This window comes from Cheilinus undulatus, linkage group 16, assembly GCF_018320785.1.
Source record: "Cheilinus undulatus linkage group 16, ASM1832078v1, whole genome shotgun sequence".
Lineage (NCBI taxonomy): Eukaryota > Metazoa > Chordata > Actinopteri > Labriformes > Labridae > Cheilinus > Cheilinus undulatus.
Window position 1 is genome coordinate 16,770,518 of NC_054880.1, and position 18,524 is coordinate 16,789,041.

General features: G+C 39.9%; 1 protein-coding gene across 2 annotated transcripts in view; it reads left to right on the plus strand.

The window, feature by feature from the left end:
• Positions 1-17,909, plus strand: part of LOC121523424 (NLR family CARD domain-containing protein 3-like) — a 51,425-nt gene extending 33,516 nt beyond the window's left edge. Inside the window, exons 7-11 of one of the 2 annotated variants that reach the window (XM_041808327.1) lie at positions 11,144-11,317; positions 12,184-12,357; positions 12,671-12,841; positions 13,419-13,465; positions 14,751-17,909. In XM_041808327.1, coding sequence (XP_041664261.1) covers positions 11,144-11,317; positions 12,184-12,357; positions 12,671-12,841; positions 13,419-13,465; positions 14,751-15,286 — 1,102 coding nt within the window. In that variant the 3' untranslated portion in view covers positions 15,287-17,909. The remainder of the gene's footprint in view (positions 1-11,143; positions 11,318-12,183; positions 12,358-12,670; positions 12,842-13,418; positions 13,466-14,750) is intronic. The other variant, XM_041808328.1, reaches the window with a different exon arrangement.
• Positions 17,910-18,524: the final 615 nt, after the last annotated feature.

The following is an 18,524-nucleotide window of genomic DNA, read 5'->3' on the forward strand; positions in this document are numbered from 1 at the left end:
AGTGGACAAAATTGTTGATACCCGTCTGTTAAAGAAAGGAAAACCCACATTGGTCACTAAAATAATATGAAAATGACTAAAGCAGTATATAAACAAATTACTAAAAATAAACAAATGAAAATCAGACATTGCTTTTGAAGTGGGGTTCAACAGAATCATATAAAAACAAACTTAAGAAACTGGCCTGGACAAAAGTGATGATAACCTTAATGCAATATTATGTTGCACAACTTTTTGAGGCAGTCACTGCAAGTAAGTGATTTCTGTAACTCTCAATGAGAGTTCTGCACCTGTCCCCAGGTATTTTGGCCCACTCCTCATGAGCAAACTGCTCCAGCTGTCTCAGGTTTGAAGGGTGCCTTCTCCAGACTGCATGTTTCAGCTCCTTCCACAGATGTTCAATAGGATTTACATCAGGGCTCACAGAAGGCCACTTCAGGATAGTCCACTGTTTCTTAGCCATTCTTGGCTGTTTTTAATCTGTGTGTTTTGGGTCATTATCCCGTTGAAGGACCCATGACCAAGCTTTCTGACACTGGGCAGCACATTTGGCTCCAGAATACCTTAATTGTCTTGAGATTTTAGTGTACCCTGCTCAAATTTAAAACACCCTGTGCCAGATGCAGCAAAGCAGCCCCAGAAAAAAAACGAGCCTCCTCCATGTTTCACAGTAGGTACAGTGTTTTCATAAGACATGATGTGACTTGCCAAAAAGCTCGAGTTTTGTCTTGTCTGTCCAAAGGACATTCTCCCAGAAGCTTTTTGGCTATGCAGTATCCATTTTGGCAGTTTCCAGCCTTGCTTTTTTATGAGTTGCCTCCAACAGTGACGTCTTCCTCAGTCGTCTCCTATTAAGTCCACTTTGGCTCAAACAGTGATGGATGGTGTGCTCTCACATTGATGTATCTTGATCTTGGAGTTTACCTCTAATCTCTTTAGAAGTTGTTCTTGGCTCTTTAGTTACCATTCCTATTATCCGTCTCTTCAATTCGTCATCAATTTTCCTCCTGCAGCCATGTCCAGGGAGGTTGACTACAGTCCTGTGAACCTTAAACTCCTGAATAGCATGGTCAGCTGTTGTCAGAGGAACATCAAGCTGCTTGAAGATGGTCTTACAGCCTTTACCTTTAACATGCTTGTCTATTATTTTCTTTCTAATGTCCTGGGACAACTGTCTCCTTCGCTTTCTGTGGTCCATGTTTGGTGTGTTACACACCACAATACCAGACAGCACAGTGACTACTTTTCACCCTTAAATAGGCATACTGACTGATTACAAGTTTGAAGGCATCTGTGATGGTAATTACGGGAGACACCTTAGTTTCACATGTCCCTGTGGACCAAAAAAAATTTTCATTTGTTAATTTTTTTTATTACTCTGTTGATCCACGCTTCAAAAGCAATGTCTGATTTTATAAGCACATTTTTATTTTTTACTTTTGTCAGTTTTAGATTATTTCAGTGACCACTGTGGGTTTTTCTTTCTTTAATGAAAGGGTACTGAGAATTTTGTCCACAAGTACTAAAATGCAACTACAGATGGAGGAGAAGAGGTGAGTTCACACAGGGGCGTAGTTAGGAATTTTCGGCCCTCAGAAAGAATATTACACAGTCCCCCCAGCCTCAAACACACTTTGAATTGTAGTTCCTCGAGGGCCCGGGTAGTCAGTACCCTTTTTACCCCCCGTTCTACGCCCCTGGTTCACTGCCCAGCAGAGACAGGAAAGCTAGGGAAGAGTGAATCTGGAACAGTAGCAATCTTTAACAAGCTAATGTTAGCATGACTAACCCTGTCCCATACAGTACAGTAGTATTAGATCATTACTACCCTATGGACTCCATTTATAGAAATGGGTGAAAATGAAGGTCTAATCAAATTGTATGTTGTTTCTAAATGTTGCTTTAACCTGTGCTTTGTATGTATCAGGATGCAGACACAGAGTCCAGACTCTCCTGAACTCAGCATGACACCCTTAAAGGGTGATCAGCATTTGGATACCAGCATTAATGCTAAAGAGAAAACAGAAGAACCTGGTGGTGAAAGGTAAGAACTGAAAACTAAGATTAATTATCCGTCTCTGTAGAAGAAGTCTTGGCCCAGGGTTTTATGGGATGCTGTAAAATGCCATTCAAGCTGTGTCTCATTTAATGGGTAGCGTCCTTCAAAGGACCAAGCTTCAGAGGAATCCAGTCTCTGTATGGATCATTCAGGCACAACTAATGATAGTAATTTCGTCAAATTCTGATAAAACTGGCGCTTAAGCAGCATCCACGCTAATGTCTTCCACCATAATTGCACCAGTCTCTTGTTGCTGCTAGCATACATCACGACTCCACCGCCCCAAAAAGTACTGCCCCCAACGCTGATTGGTCCTGTCACTTTCTAACCGGGTCCAGACTGTTCAGACGGGAGCTTTGCAAGATGGAATCACCAGTGAGAAACACAGAAACAGGCGTATCCATCTGCTATGCAAGGTTATATCTCAGCCACATTTGTAGAAAACTGAAATGGGACAGCCATCGATGCACTGCTGTGTCACAGTTGGTCTGGGATGAAGGATAAAGGGCCTGAATTGGGACACAGCTTATTTCTTTTCAAGCTTTACGCATTTTAATGTGGTCCATCTCATTGAGGTGGCCATTTTGTCCAAGTTTCTGATTGATTTCTGTTTGCTTTATCCTACCGATGGTAGGTTATACGTCACATAAGCCCCACCTTTTCAGAAAAGATTTTTCAAGGTGGATGTCCATTTGAGCTAATTAAAAGACGTAAAATGCAGATTTTTATCAGTTTGGTGCAAATGTCAGAAATAACACCAGCATTGACGTGTTTTATCATAGTTCAGTCAGATGCATCAATATACAGCTGAAAAAAATGTTAAAGTGTTCACTACTTCTTTAATGTTGAGGGACCCATGCCAAAGCTTTCATTAATCATCTATTTGTTTTTTTTTTCTGTAGCGGCACTCAGGAGCAGAGACCAGACTCTCCTAATCCCAGCTGTGTGACTATGAATAGTTACAAGTCTAAAGACCTGTCTGTTAAGTTTAATGATGAACGTCCTTCACCTGAAAGGTAATTGGAAACTGAAGCTAGTTATTGTTGTATGCTACCAAAAATGCTTGTCTCATCCCAGAGCTTGATTGGATTTATTTTAACCACAGCACGCAATCAAGAATTTTTTGCTTTAGTGCATTTTTTTCTGTTGATTCCACAGCTAGGCGACTCTCAATCAAAACAGTAACAACAGATGAAGAGCAGTTATCCACCATGTCCTGCCTTTTTTTATCATTGCATTTTTTGTTTTGTTTTGTTTTTTTGTTTTTGTTTAATTTTTTTTAACCGCCCTGCTTGCTTGGGTTGCCTACTAAACAGTAATCCAATGATTTAATTTTATATCTGAATTTACATAATAAGAAAAGAGGTTAACTAGGGCTGGGGGATATATCAAGTATACTCGATGTATCCCAGCTTAGTAAAAGAATGAATGAAGTCCTTTCAAAAGGAAATTGCTAAATTTGACTTTATATTGATTTTACTGTGTGCAAACAATTCTATTAAAAATCCAATATTTTTATCACCAAAATAGTGTCATTTGGGGCTGAATTAAATACAGCTGCTGAGAGACCATTTCAAAATGTGTGATTTTTATCGTGTAGGATATAGCAAAAATATATCGGTTTATCAATTTTAGGTCATATCGCCCAGCCCTAATGTTAACTGGCCTAACCTTTGCCACTTGCCACAACTAGCAACCCTTCTTCATTGAGATTTTCAGTAGTTTGCTGTTTTGCAAGGCATTTTGACAACAAAGACTCCTCATCCAACTACCAGAGTTACACGACAAGTTGTTAATTTATATCACCAGCACTAATCTAGTATCTTCTATCGTATGCTTTCCTTGATTTTTTTAAACTCCTTTGTTTGTTCTAGTCAGGGTTTCATCAGTTCAAACATGATCATCAAGGATTTTGTTCTTGGCTGTTCAACCACTGATATTCATGGCCAGTCTCTTTGTTGACATACAAGAAAACCTTAAATAAAAGGGCCTGTACATAACTGTTCATTGCGTTGGCAGTGCTCCTAACTTCATTTTCAGTGTGCTTCTCATCAGCATTTGTTGTCTCTAGGGAAGTTTTTCCGAAAGTGTGGGCCAGGACCCTGTGGTGGGTTCCTGAGGTGCTGTAGGTGGGCCATGAGGGGTCATTCACAATAACTAAATGATATAGAAATTCAAAAAATTAAGCTGCAATTGAAATGATCATAAAGTACTTGAATAAATGTTATTATTTTATGTCTCAGAAGTTAAAAAAAAAAAAAAAAGTCAGAAATTTTAAACATAAACATTCGACTATGCTGCAACCCCAAGACAAGGTCACAATTAGTGATTCATTTAAAAAGCCAGTGACAGCCAGAATGAAAGAGTTTCTAAGTCTTGTGGATGACTGTGATCAGCCAAGATTGACTTGGCTTTCTTAACAGTCCTCACTCTGTACAGGTATGTCAAGGCATTCAGAAGGGAACCTACAATTGTTCCAATGACTTTGACGATACCCAGCTGTCTGTTTCAATTTTTAAAGTGTAAGTGAACCCCCAGCTCAGAGCCAACTCCACCCACATCAGAATTTAAAACAATGCACAGAAAGTGGGCAGTTTGGTACTGAGAGGAGGGAGGGGAAACAGACGCTTTTTTTTTTTTTTTTTTTTTTTTTTTTTTTAAAGGACAGGGTTTCCCAGATGAAGCAGGAGTGACATAAAATTGCAAAGCAGATGGATAAGCCCGTTTCCGTGTTTCTCACTGGCAAACAAATCCATTTGCTGTGCCAGGTTAGGAGTGACAGCGACTTCCCCTTGCCAGAAACTGACACAGAGTCCTACAGCAATGCTGCCTCAGAGTGATCCTTAGAGGTGGGGGATTTTTCCCCTCCAGAGTCGCTTGAAGCAGGCTGTGGAGTGGTGGTGGACCGTGGTGGTCCTGAGCACTACCTGTTTGCGCCGTTTGCTCCAGCACCGGTGTTGCTAAAGCCGGAGCTCTTAGAGCCAAAGCAGTTCAGGAGAGGATGGGAGTGGTTTCTGAATCAAAGGTCAGTTAGAGGCGGTAACGCTATACCGTTTATATAGAGTTTATGACGTAGAGACGCACCAATGAAAGGTTTCTATGTCACATAAGCCCCAACTTTTCAGAAAAGATTTTTCAAGGCAGATGTCCATTTGAGCTAATTAAAAGACATAAAATGCAGATTTTTATCAGTTTGGTGCAAATGTCAGAAATAACACCAGCATTGATGTGTTTCATCATAGTTCAGTCAGATGCATCAATATACAGCTGAAAAAAATGTTAAAGTGTTCACTTCTTCTTTAATGTTGAGGGACCCATGCCCAAGCTTTCATTAATCATCTATTTGTTTTTTTGTTTTTTCTGTAGCAGCACTCAGGAGCAGAGACCAGGCTCTCCTAATCCCAGCTGTGTGACTATGAATAGTTACAAGTCTAAAGACCTGTCTGTTAAGTTTAATGATGAACGTCCTTCACCTGAAAGGTAATTGAAAACTGAAGCTAGTTATTGTTGTATGCTACTGAAAATGCTTGTCTCATCCCAGAGCTTGATAGTATATTAGATTAAGCAACAATGAACTAGTCCTTTGTGATGTCACAGGATATATTTTAACCACAGCACGCAATCAAGAATTTTTTTTGCTTTAGTGCATTTTTTTCTGTTAATTCCACAGCTAGGCGACTCTCAATCAAAATAGTAACAACAGATGAAGAGTTTTTTTATCATTGCATTTTTTTGTGTGTGTGTATGTTTTATTGTTTTTTTAACTGCACTGCTTGCTTGGGTGCCTTTAGAACAGTAATCCAATGATTTAGTTTAATATATATAAATATATGAAATGAGAGAAGACTTTAACTGGCCTAATCATTGCCACTAGCCACACCTAGCAACCCTTCATTGAGATTTTCAGCAGTTTGCTGTTTTGCTGGTTATTTGACAACAAAGACTCCTCATCCAACTACCAGAGTTACACATCAAGTTGTTAATTTATATCACCAGCACTAATCTAGCATATTTTATTGTATGCTTTCCTTGTTTTTTTTAAACTCCTTTTTTAATTCTAGTCAGGGTTTCAACAGTTCAGACATGATCATCAAGGATTTTTTTCTTGGCTGTTCAACCACTGATATTCATGGCCAGTCACTTTGTTGACACACAAGAAACCCTTTAATAAAAGGGCCTGTTCATAGCCGTTCATTGCGTTGGCAGTGCTCCTAACTTCATTTTCAGTGTGCTTCTCGTCAGCATTTGTCTCTAGGGAAGTTTTTCCCAAAGTGTGGGCCAGGACCCCGTGGTGGGTTCCTGAGGTGCTGTAGGTGGGCCATGAGGGGTCATTCACCATAACTAAATGTTATTGAAATTCAAAAAAATTAAGCTGCAATTGAAATTATCATGAAGTACTTGAATAAATGTTATCATTTTATGTCTCAGAAGTTAAAAAAAAAAAAAGTCAGAAATTTCAAACATAAACATTCGACTATGCTGCTCACTTCTCGAATTTACAAACTAGAGCCCTGCGCTGGACTCTATCTTAATACTGCTCCTTCTGGATTTCAAACCATTACTCTAAGAAACCATATCTTTGACATGGGTAATATTTCTACACATTGATAAAAAAGCAGCTGGGAGTCTAAGACTGATTTCAGTCCTGGTTATGGCTTAGTAATAACAATGTCAAAGTATTATTTACAGTTCTTGATTACATGTCTTTTTATTTTTTTTATTTTAAAGTCATACAGAGGTGAATTGTTTCCTGTGATTCATCAATATGTTCTTACTTGAATTTGTTCTTAGTCTGCGAACAAATTTAGAACCTCCTCAGACCATGCGTACGCACAAATAATAAGGGATCAGCTTTCTAAAATTTTTAAACACATATCTTTTACACAAGATGCACAATGTATTGAAACTACATTAATTTGTAAAAAGCTTAAAGATAATAATTAAAACCGGGATTTAATGAGTTGACCAAATGTACTAAATAACCATGAAATGGACACTTTTCCATCATTCATATACTTAAAATCTTGAATAATCAATTTAACACTTCATTTACAGTAAAAAAAAAAAAAAAGAGCAAAAGTGAAATAAAACAATTTTGACTTTGACACATCACCGTCATCCAGGCTTACAGATTAATTAATTGTTGCAATCAGCCTTGGCAATTTCAGTTGAATGAAGTTGTTTTTTTCTGATTGATCTCACTCGTTAATTGCAAGAGATAAAGAATTATAAGATTTATAAGAAATATAAACAAATAAATACTTACAGGTAACCTGATGGATGAATGTCATCACTTTCACCCTCGTTCCGTTGACATATGCCAGGGATGGATGAGTTTCTAATTAATGCAGCCAATTGCTCATCCTGTGGAGTGTGATCAGGTGGTCCTTGTCCTCCTCCGGTTTCCTTCTGTTTTTCTCTGGTCCGATATCCTTTTCTTTGCATCCAGCTTGATATCAAACCTGAGGCACCTGAGCCACGGTGCGGACCTCAGGTGACACTGCATTGACAGCCTCTGTGATGGAGGCCCAGGTATCTTTTGTGTTTATCATCGAGACTCCAGTGGAAACGCTTCAGAAAAGTGTCATTTTCCTTGCCTCCACCTCTGACACGATAACTTCAATTTCCGCCGTTGTGAAATTTCTTCCTTTAATTTTTGGGGCCATCTCTCGCAACTTCAAACCTCGGCGAACTCATTTTGATGCATCAAACAGATGTCCTTTTATAGAGAAACAGGGGTGTGGTTTATGCAGATTGTGGGCACGAGCCTGTCAATTTGAATGATTCTGATTCACTAACATATGCACGGTGGTGAGAAGAAAATTGGCCGGTGCGCACGTGTCATGAATCCGATGGTGATTTTGTGTATACACTGAACTTTTTTGCAGAGTAAGAAAATTTCTAAGCATTTATTAGTGAATGAGGCCCAATGCTGGGAGGAATAGAGGCATGTGTACCATCTGCCATGACTTTCAGTCGTCCAGTGAGACCATGGGTGCTTCCACCATGACAGTCCACATGTAGCAAAGCCAGTGCTTTGCCTCACCGTGTCTCCACCCCACCGGGGAGTGAGTAATCAGCAAATTGGATTTTGGGAGTGATCTGGACCACCGTCTGAATCCAGGAATGTTTTTCAAGGATTCTTCGCTGTTGGGAGATAGGGCTAATGGTGGAGGTCTGCGCTCTCTGAGTGCTTTTCTAGTTTAGGTAATTCAATGATGACTCGGCACAACAGCTGTGGATTTGAAAACTTCATGATTAATGAGATGAGTCAGATTAGTTCATTCTCCACCATTATTGTTGGCAAATGTAGTATCATAAGTCCTGCCTCTTTCTGGTTTGGATATGCTAATAAGGGAGAAGTGACAGAGATGACTGCTGAGAAAATCACATCTTACATTGGTTTTGAATGGATGTGTGAGTGCTGCCAATGAAAAAAAACACAGCAACTCTTGACACAGGCCCTAAGCTGTGTTTTTGTCCTTAAACTTTATTTGTTTCTCCACAGAGGGCAGCAGGAGAGTTTTGGAGTCCCCAGTGATGAGTCAACACAGCAGCATCAAACAGACCCTGACTTCATATTTAAGGTGTGAACAAAAATGTATTGAAATAATAAAAACAAAAAAAGGATTTAATGAAAATTGTTGATAAAAACTGATGTTTAGATATTTGCTAAAATGAGTGGGATAAAGATTACGTTTCTTCTTGGACCATAGCATGTTTAAAAGCAGATGGAAAATGGCCATGATGTTCTACCAGTTTATATTAAATATTTAGTTTATCCTTCTTTTTCAGCTACTGGATGAGAACCTTGACATTTTTAAGAACAAGCTGGAGAGGATCTTGAGGGTTCTCAGTCCAGATAATCCAGCATCAGAGCGTCAGAGTGAGGAGATGTTTGATGGGGAGGTTGAAGAGCAGAGTTCAGAGATCAGAGCTGCTTTCCTGAAGATCACTGAGCACCTCCTGAGAAACAACAAGCAAGAGGCACTAGCCAACCGTCTGCGGAGCTGTAAGATTTTAAGTGATCAAATTGTGAAATTTCAGTAACATCTCCCAACATTAACATGATGCACACATCTATATCAGATGTTTTTTTTTCCACCCATGATGAATAAGGATAGGTGCTAGTGAAAGATAAATATCCAGCCACATTAAGGACCTGATACTGATTGAATTTGTGTTTTTGTCTCCTAAGTAACTGCTGGTGGAGTCTGCCAAGAAAAACTTAAGTCTCACCTGAGGAACAAGTTTAAGTTTATGTTTGAGGGGGTTGCCACTGCAGGAAAACCAACGCTCCTAAAGGATATCTTCACAGAGCTCTTCCTCACAGAGGGAGGAACTGGTGAGGTCAATGATGAGCATGAGGTCATACAGATTGAAACAACCTCTAGGAAAGCCCACAGACCAGAAACAGCCTTCAAACAAGAGGACATCTTCATAGCCTTACCAGGAGAAAATAAACCAATCAGAACAGTGATGACAAAAGGAGCTGCTGGTATTGGGAAAACGGTCTTAACAAAGAAGTTCACTCTGGACTGGGCTGAAAACAAAACCAACAAGGACATCCTGTTCACATTCCCATTCACTTTCAAAGAGCTGAATGTGCTGAAAGAGAAGAAGTTAAGCTTGGTGGACCTTGTTTATCTGTTCTTTCCTGAAACCAAAGAAGCAGAAATCTCTATGAGGTTGTGTTCATCTTTGACGGTCTGGATGAGTGTCGACTTCCTCTGGACTTCAGCAACAGTGAGATCCTGACTGATGTTACAGAGTCAGCCTCAGTGGGTGTGCTGCTGACCAACCTTATCAAAGGGAACCTGCTTCCCTCAGCTCGCATCTGGATAACCACAAGACCTGCAGCAGCCAATCACATCCCTTCTTCCTGTGTTGACAGGGTCACAGAGGTCCGGGGGTTCACTGATGAACAGAAGGAGGACTACTTTAAGAAGAGGTTCAATGACGAGGAGAGCAAAGTATTCTCTCACATCAGGAAATCACCAAGCCTCAGCATCATGTGTCATATTCCAGTCTTCTGCTGGATCATTGCTACCGTTCTGGAGGATGTGCTAAAGATCCGGGACCATCTCATGCCAAACACTCTCACTGAGATGTACATCCACTTCCTGGTGGTTCAGTCTAAAAGGGAGAATGTGAAGTATAAGGGAGGAGATGAGACGGATCCACACTGGACTCAAGACAGCAGGAAGATGATTGAGACTCTGGGCAAACTGGCTTTTGAGCAACTGCAGAAAGGCAACCTGATCTTCTATGAATCAGACCTGGAACAGTGTGGCATTGATATTAAGACATTCTCAGAGTACTCAGGACTGTTCACACAGATCTTAAGAGAGGAGAGAGGACTGTACCAAGAAAAAGTATTCTGCTTCATCCATTTGACCGTTCAGGAGTTTTTGGCTGCTCTTCATGTCCACTTGACATTCACCAATCATGGGGTCCTTCTGCTCTCAAAACAAACATGGTACTCTACATGGTTGTCCTACATTTTTGGGGAAAACAAAGAGCCAACACATTTCTATCAGTCTGCCATAGACCTGGCTTTGGAGAGTGTAAATGGACATCTGGACTTGTTCCTGCGCTTCCTCCTTGGCCTTTCTCTAGAGACCAATCAGCAGCACATAAGAGGTCTACTGACACGGACGGAAGACAGCTCACAAAAGACTAATGAGACCAAAGAGAAAACAATTCAGTACATCAAGAAGAAAATGAATAAAAACCTGTGTGCTGAGAAAAGTATCAACCTTCTCCACTGTCTCAATGAACTGAAGGATAGTTCTCTAGTAGAGGAGATCCAACAGTCCCTGAAATCAGGATGTCTCTCTGCAGATAAACTCTCCCCTGCTCAGTGGTCAGCTCTGGTCTTTATCTTGCTGTCCTCAAAGGAAGATCTGGAGGTGTTCGACCTGAAGAAATTCTCTGATTCAGAGACGGCTCTTCTGAGGCTGCTCCCAGTGATCAAAGCCTCCAGAAAAGCCTTGTACGTGCTTTCACAATTATAACAAATAAAGAACATGAAAAACATCAGTCATTATGCCTGGTTCTAATTAATTTCTGATTCCTCTGTAGGCTGGGTGGCTGTAAACTGTCAAAGAGGAGCTGTGAAGCTCTGTCCTCGGTCCTAGGCTCCCCGTCCTCTAGTCTGACAGAGCTGGACCTGAGCTACAACAACCTACAGGATGAGGGAGTGGAGCTTCTGTTTAAAGGATTAAGAAGTCCACACTGCAAACTGAAGACGCTCAGGTTAGTGTGTAGCTGGCTGAATATACACCACGTTCCAAATTATTATGCAAATTAAATTTTAGTGTCATTAACATTCAATTTATTTATTTTATTTTTTTTAATTTTTTTTTTCAATTAAACTCATAGATGGTATTGGGTCTCAGGGCTCTTTGGATCCCTGAAATCAATCTCAGTCACCTGTGATAATTAGTTTGCCAGGTGAGACCAATTAAAGGAAAACTTTAAGAGGGGGGTTCCACATTATTAAGCAGACCACAGGTTTTAAGCTATATGGGAAAGAAAAAGGATTTCTCTGCTGCCGAAAAGCCTCAAAAAGTGCAATGCCTTGGACAAGGCATGAAAACATTAGATATTTCATTAAAACTTAAGTGTGATCATCGTACTGTGAAGAAATTTGTGGCTGATTCAGAGCACAGAAGGGTTCATGCAGATAAAGGCGTAATGAGGGATGTTTCTGCCAGACAAATTCATCAGATTAAGAGAGCAGCTACTAAAATGCCATTACAAAGCAGCAAAAAGGTATTTGAAGCTGCTGGTGCCTCTGGAGTCCCACCAACCTCAAATTGTAGGATCCTCCAGAGGCTTGCAGTCGTGCATAAACCTGCTATTCAGCCACCCCTAACCAATGCTCACAAGCAGAAATGGTTGCAGTGGGCCCAGAACTACATGAAGGCTAATTTTCAAACAGTCTTGTTTACTGATGAGTGCCATGCAACCCTGGATGGTGCAGATGTATGGAGTAGCAGATGGTTGGTGGATGGCCACCATGTCCCAACAAGGCTAAGACATCAGCAAGGATGTGGTGGAGCTGGTAGGCCCCTTTAGGGGATTTGTAATTCTATGATGTATTTCTGATTCATCTTTAGGTTGAATGACTGTAAACTGTCAGAGAAGATCTGCAAAGCTTTGGCCCTGGTCCTCAGCTTGGACTCCTTTAATCTCACTGAACTGGACCTGAGCAACAACAACCTACAGGATGCAGGAGTGGAGTTTCTGTCTGAAGTATTAAAAAGTCCACAGTGCAAACTGGAGACTCTCAGGTTAGTGTGCAGCTGATCGAATGTAATTACCCTTAATCTTGAATAAACATTTATCAGTAAGCTTGCAAAGCAGATTGATTTGCAAGACTCCACATGTTGGTCATTCGGCAAATCCATCTCGAAAAGCTCAAATCCACAACGTTTGAGCCGTTTGGGTATTGGACTAAAAGCATTTTGTGGCACTTGCTGATGTTTCCTCCTGTCCAGATCTTTGCTTGTGTTGTAATTACTCTCAGATGCTCTTCACTGTAGACAAAAGTGTCTGCTAAATGACGTTGTAATATTGTAACATTATATGTGTGTGTTTACGTAGTTTGTCAGGTTGTCTGATCACGGAAGTAGGCTGTGCTTCTCTGGCCCGTGCCCTGGAGTCCAAATCCAACCTGAGAGAGCTGGACTTGAGCTACAACCATCCTGGAGAAAAAGGAAAACAGCATTTGTCTGCTCTACGGGCGAATGAAAACTGCAGACTGGAGGCACTGAGGTACAGACAGACAAAAGCTTTCACACTGGTGCGAACCAATCAACCTGCTCCTGTTGTACAAAAGTGAAGCCAAAATACCACTGCAACATATTGTTCAGCAAGTCTGTGCTGAGAGGATTAATTGGAAGGGGTATCATATTAAAGTGTAAGTGAACCCCTGGCTCAGAGCTAACTCCGCCCACCTCCATAGAGCAGTTTGGTACTGGGAGGAGGGATGGGAAAAGGATGGGGTTTTCCAGATGAGGCGGGAGTAACAGTGACGTCCTCTTGTCAAAGAGAGACACAGACAGAGTCCCGCAGCCCTGCTGCCTCATAGCAATCTTTTAAGGGGAGGAGTTTTTCCCTCAAGAGTCCCCTGAAGCAGGCTGGGGAGTGGTGGTGGACCATGGTGGTTCTGAGCACTACCAGTTTGGTCCATTGGCTCCAGCAGCGGCGTTACTATAGCCAGAGCTCTCAGAGCTGAGACAGTGCAGGTGCAGGCAGTCCTTAGTTCTCACCAAGTACTCTTTTTTCTTATATGATGGTGGATCTTTGTGAAGCTGTATTAAATCGATTCTAATCTGGTTTCTTCCTCCAGGATGGACCAGTGTGGATCACATAGACTGAAAACTGGTTTGCAGAAGTGTGAGTGTTTTTTTTTTAAGTGTAATTCACGTGACCACAGCAGCACATTGTACTAGACTGATGTATTTTTAAGGACAGCCAGGATGATTTCATACATTAAGTGAATTTATTATGGAAAAATAACTCGCTGGAAAAACTTACACAGACAATCACACTTGACCCTATGAAACACCTGTCCAATGCAATTTTGATAAAATGTGTGTAGATAGAAGTAGGCTGTTAAATAAGACAATCATGGGCTGGGGAGTTAATCGCAAATTAGATTGAATCACAATATGGCCTTCTGCAATTTACACATCACAGAAGATGCAATATTTCTTTAACTTGAAATGTGTAAAAGTATCAGTTTAATAAATCAATTTTTTGCAGTGGCAGAGATTTTATGCACATTATGCAAACATTCAAGTGTCACTTTGTTTATAATGGTTCACAGAAATCCTCTTTTTTGTGTTTTATTTATGTTTTTCTTGATCAAAATGAGGGACATAATGATAATGCCTAAACAAAGCAAATGACATCATATTTGCAATACAAGCAAAAATAGTTGGCTCATTCTATCTAAAACTGATGAAGCCTAGCATTACTTCACGAAAGTCATACCCCAGTTGCAATCAGCTGGTAGCCAGCCTTGCCTCCTCCACCCCAGCTGCCTCCTTTGTAGCTTAAAGTTTGTTGCACCCCAATATTCAGATTCATGCTACTGTAGATTAATTGATTCTGAAATAATTTCATTGTTTTCTATACACGTGGTCTTATCTATGAAATTTTTTATTGCTTGAGTTTGTCAAAAAATACATACATTAGCCCTAAACATTGTCAGTAGTTTTTTCAAGGTTTATGTAAACAGATCCAATGGCATTACCTGACATTTCTACTAAGACCTTTGTTAAAAAATGTATGTTTTGAAATGAGAAGGGCCTTAATGCATTGAAAAATTAAATCATGATAGTGGCTGTCATTATTTGAAGACAAACAAAGAAATTACATATATTTATGCACTTATTATGACGCTTGAGTAGCCATCTTGCCAATGATCTGTAATGCATTCCCATAGCACTTGGCTTGGAGTGTCTTGAAAATTATTTTTTGAAGGGCCACACTTTATACTACACCTCACCATCCCAACAAGGACTCTCAACCCCAAGATGTGAATGTGCAAAACCTGGGGGTAGAGCCTAGTGATAGGGGCCAGGGGTGTAATGAGATTGAGCTTTACTGAGTCTTAATTTAAAGCAAACCACTAAAGTAGATTAAAGTAAAACATTAAATTGTTTATCCCTTTCAGATGCCTGTCAACTGCAACTGGACGCAAACACAGTGAACAAATACCTGAAACTCTCCGACAACAACAGGACAGTGGCACATGTGCAGGAGGAACAGTCGCATCCCGATCATCCGGACAGATTTGAACACTGGTATCAGCTGCTATGTCAGCCTGAACTGACTGGTCGCTGTTACTGGGAGGTTGACTGGGAAGGAAGAGTTGTTGTGGCAGTGAGTCACGGGGGAATTGAAAGGAGCACAGACAGTAATGAATGCGTGTTTGGATGGAATCATCATTCCTGGAGTATGATCTGCCATAATGGTGGTTATATTTTCAGGCACGCTAACAAAGAAGAGGAAATATCCTTGCCTCTTGTCTCAAAAAGAGTGGCAGTGTATGTAGACATTCCTGCGGACATTCTGTGCTTCTACGAAGTCACCTCTGACTCACTGACCCACCTCAGAACCTTCAGCACCAAATTCAATGGACCTCTTTATCCTGGTTTTGGGCCCTGGAGCCTAAAGTCCTCAGTTTCTCTGTGCCCACTGTCCAATTGAAGAAATCTCTCCTGTTGGGCACATAGGAACAGGGAACATTCCCACCTGACAGATGATGTAGATCAGTGGTTCTCAACTTGTCAAACCTCAGAACCCACCACTGCTCCTTAAAGACAACCCGTAAGTCAAACCTCAAAAGAATTTCACCCAAACAAACTGGACCCTGGATCAGACAGAACTTGACATAAAAAAACAGAGACAAAAATTATAATAAAAATAAGACAGATTAAGATGCATTTCATTACAAAATCCCTGAGTGGACTTGCATTGATGGAGTTTATTTTTCGCTATAGTCCTGAGATTAATTTTTAAATTTTGGTAAGTTGTCATGGGAAAACCAGCTCTGAAATCCTAAGCATTGGAGACAAGTGTTGAAATTCGCGACCCAGTGATGTAGAAACCATCTAACCTACCTACCACCTAAATTTAGTGTTGCAAGGAAAAGCCTCGACAATTTGTTTCTGTTTGAGACAGAAAAACAAAATTGTATTGACAGCAATGTATGAGGCTCACTAAAGTTTCTTGTTTTTCATTTCTCTAATGCCTAAACTAGTAGATAAAGCTGTGTTTACATTCAAATCACGAGAGCAAAATACGCCAGGCCCAGGTCACCTTGACCTGCAGTGTTAACGCAGTCTAAGGCCTGAAATATACTTGTAGTTTACTATGTTATTAGAGATGGACCGATCCACTTTTTGCGGCTCCAGTCAGATTTTGATACATGAATACCAGTACCTGATATGAAATCCACTATTTTTTAAAATCAGAATTACAATTTGTACTGTTTTTGCATGGTATTATTTATACGAGGTTGCACGAACCTCTGGTAAATTTGAAACTGGATTTCTTACTCAACGACCGAAAAGATATTTTAAACTTCAAGAAAACATACCATTCCCAATGAATTGATTTAAACTACATGCTGGCTTCACATAGAAACAGGTGGCAACAAGTTTAGTGAAATATTTGAAACTGCAGTTTACAGTAAAAAAAACAGCAACGTTTGTAACAACCAACAGCAGCACAGGGCTACAGCAGCCACATGAACAAGTGTATTTTTGTATAAAATGTAAATATGTAGAAATAAGTATCTGCAGAGTGTTTAAAAACCTCTTAAATAAGTAAAAAATTGTATTTAACTATATGTCAAGGGACTATTGCAGCAGGAAGCTACAGATGTGAAGTATTAAAACTAAAAAATGACGTAAAAAGCAAGCCACCAAGAACACTAAATTTGCTGATGTGGCCATTTACAATAAAAGCACTCGAGGAGAACAAGGTTTTGAAAGGTTTGCCAGCATTTATCATTAATTTGACCTCACTAAAGCCCGCTTCTTTGAATCATGATGGATTTAAAATAAGGGAATCATGCGTTAAAACACCTTTAACGGTTGTGTAAGTTGTTATGCGTCGCTGCAGCTCATATTAAAGCCACCAACAGGCCAAAAGAGTAGGATCACTTTGTGATGCCTTAGTAAAGACTTTAAAGTTAGAGAGGAGATACTAATACTACATACTAAAAACTAAACGGACACTGTAATGTTGACATCTACAAACTCAGCCGTTCACAGGGTCACTAGTTAAACAGATGTACTGGGATGCTGTGTCTGAACGCAGAGGTAAATGTCTTAGAAATGGATTGCCACCAGTCATCTGTTAGACCTGATTTGATTTTTTTATTGATATTTATATAATGCCAATTATGATCTCATAATCAAAAATCATATCAACTTTTGAGTGTTTTCATGTTTGTAGTTTACATCTCACACATCAGGTAATTGAAGCCTGAGCTCTCCTGTGTGCCTTCCTTGGGTATCTGCCACTAACATGCTCTTTGGGAAGTCAAGTATATTTACGATTATGCTTGATGCCTTAATAAAATAAAACATCGAGTATATCTACAGCCTAAGACACTGGTGGGCTTGATTGCAGTTGTTGCTAAATCTGCATTGAGCAGTCCTAGATGCAAACCTAGTCAGACGTGCAGAGAAGTGGTTTATTTTCTTAAACATTTATATGCTGCTCTTGAGAAGAAGAGGGCAATTTCTTACTGCTGTCTGGATTTTTGTCATTTGACTTGTTTTTTTAGTTTTGGGTTGTGGTAGATACTGAGCACCACTATTAAGTATTACAGCAATACTAATGACTATATTTACAAGGTTAGACTTAAAGTTTTTAATCAGTGTTTCTTGGTAAAACAAAAAAGGAAACAATTACATATAAACTGACTGAATACATGACTGTGCACCAGCTGACACTACTCACACTCTGCTGCCACAGTCATCCGTCATCACTTCAAGCTCATTTTTAATAGCAAGGCAGCCAGAACTGTGCATTACTTTGTTGTCCTTTGTTTTTTTGTTGCAAGTATTGCCTTTTAAACTATGTAAACTATGCTGTTTTATTGATGTTTTGTTAGTATATTGTATATTGCCTTTTAAACTTTGTAAACTATGCAGTTTTATTGATGTTTTGTTAGTATTACAGGTCTCACAGGTCTACAAGGTTCCTGTAAAAACAGGAGAAAAAGGAGGAGACAGGCAACGGTACTTCTGTTCAGTTCAGCCTCGCTTTGCAGTCTTTAATACTCAGTATTCAAAATAAATGCATCTTTTCCATGCCATTCTGCACTTCTTCTGTTTTTTTTTTTACAACATTGTTTAATTCACAATATCACAGATAATACACTGACAACTTACTAGAGGTGTTTTCAACTAAGGATTTTCATAGTCAAATTTGATTCGTCAGATTTTCCGCTAGACTTTTTTGTCCCCGGTCAAAATGACCGTCAGTCCTAAAGAATTCCGGCTATTTAGAACAACTACCGGACGTTTGCGTTAACATTATTTTGCTGCATTAAAAGCAGCAAAACGCATAAATCGCTCTCTTATTTTTTGTAAGTGGTTTAAAGTGTCAAAATGAAAGCTGCGCACTTTTCCTTACACACGCAGTCAGTTACACAATATACAGCCACATTAAACACATACACAACAACAGTTAGCTTCACATCAGCCTGTTAGCACATTGACTGCTATCATAACTTTGCAGCTTACAACAGCCAAATACCAGACCCATCTTTCAAGACCCACAGAATATTTTGTACTATGACTCTGAAAACACAGAATAGCTCAAATGAAAGAAGAAACTCTCTATTTCACCATGGAAAAAACCTTTTGTTTGCACCTTGTCCCGTTCTTGATTTATCTGAAGTTGAACAGAGGCTAGTTTCACCAAAAAG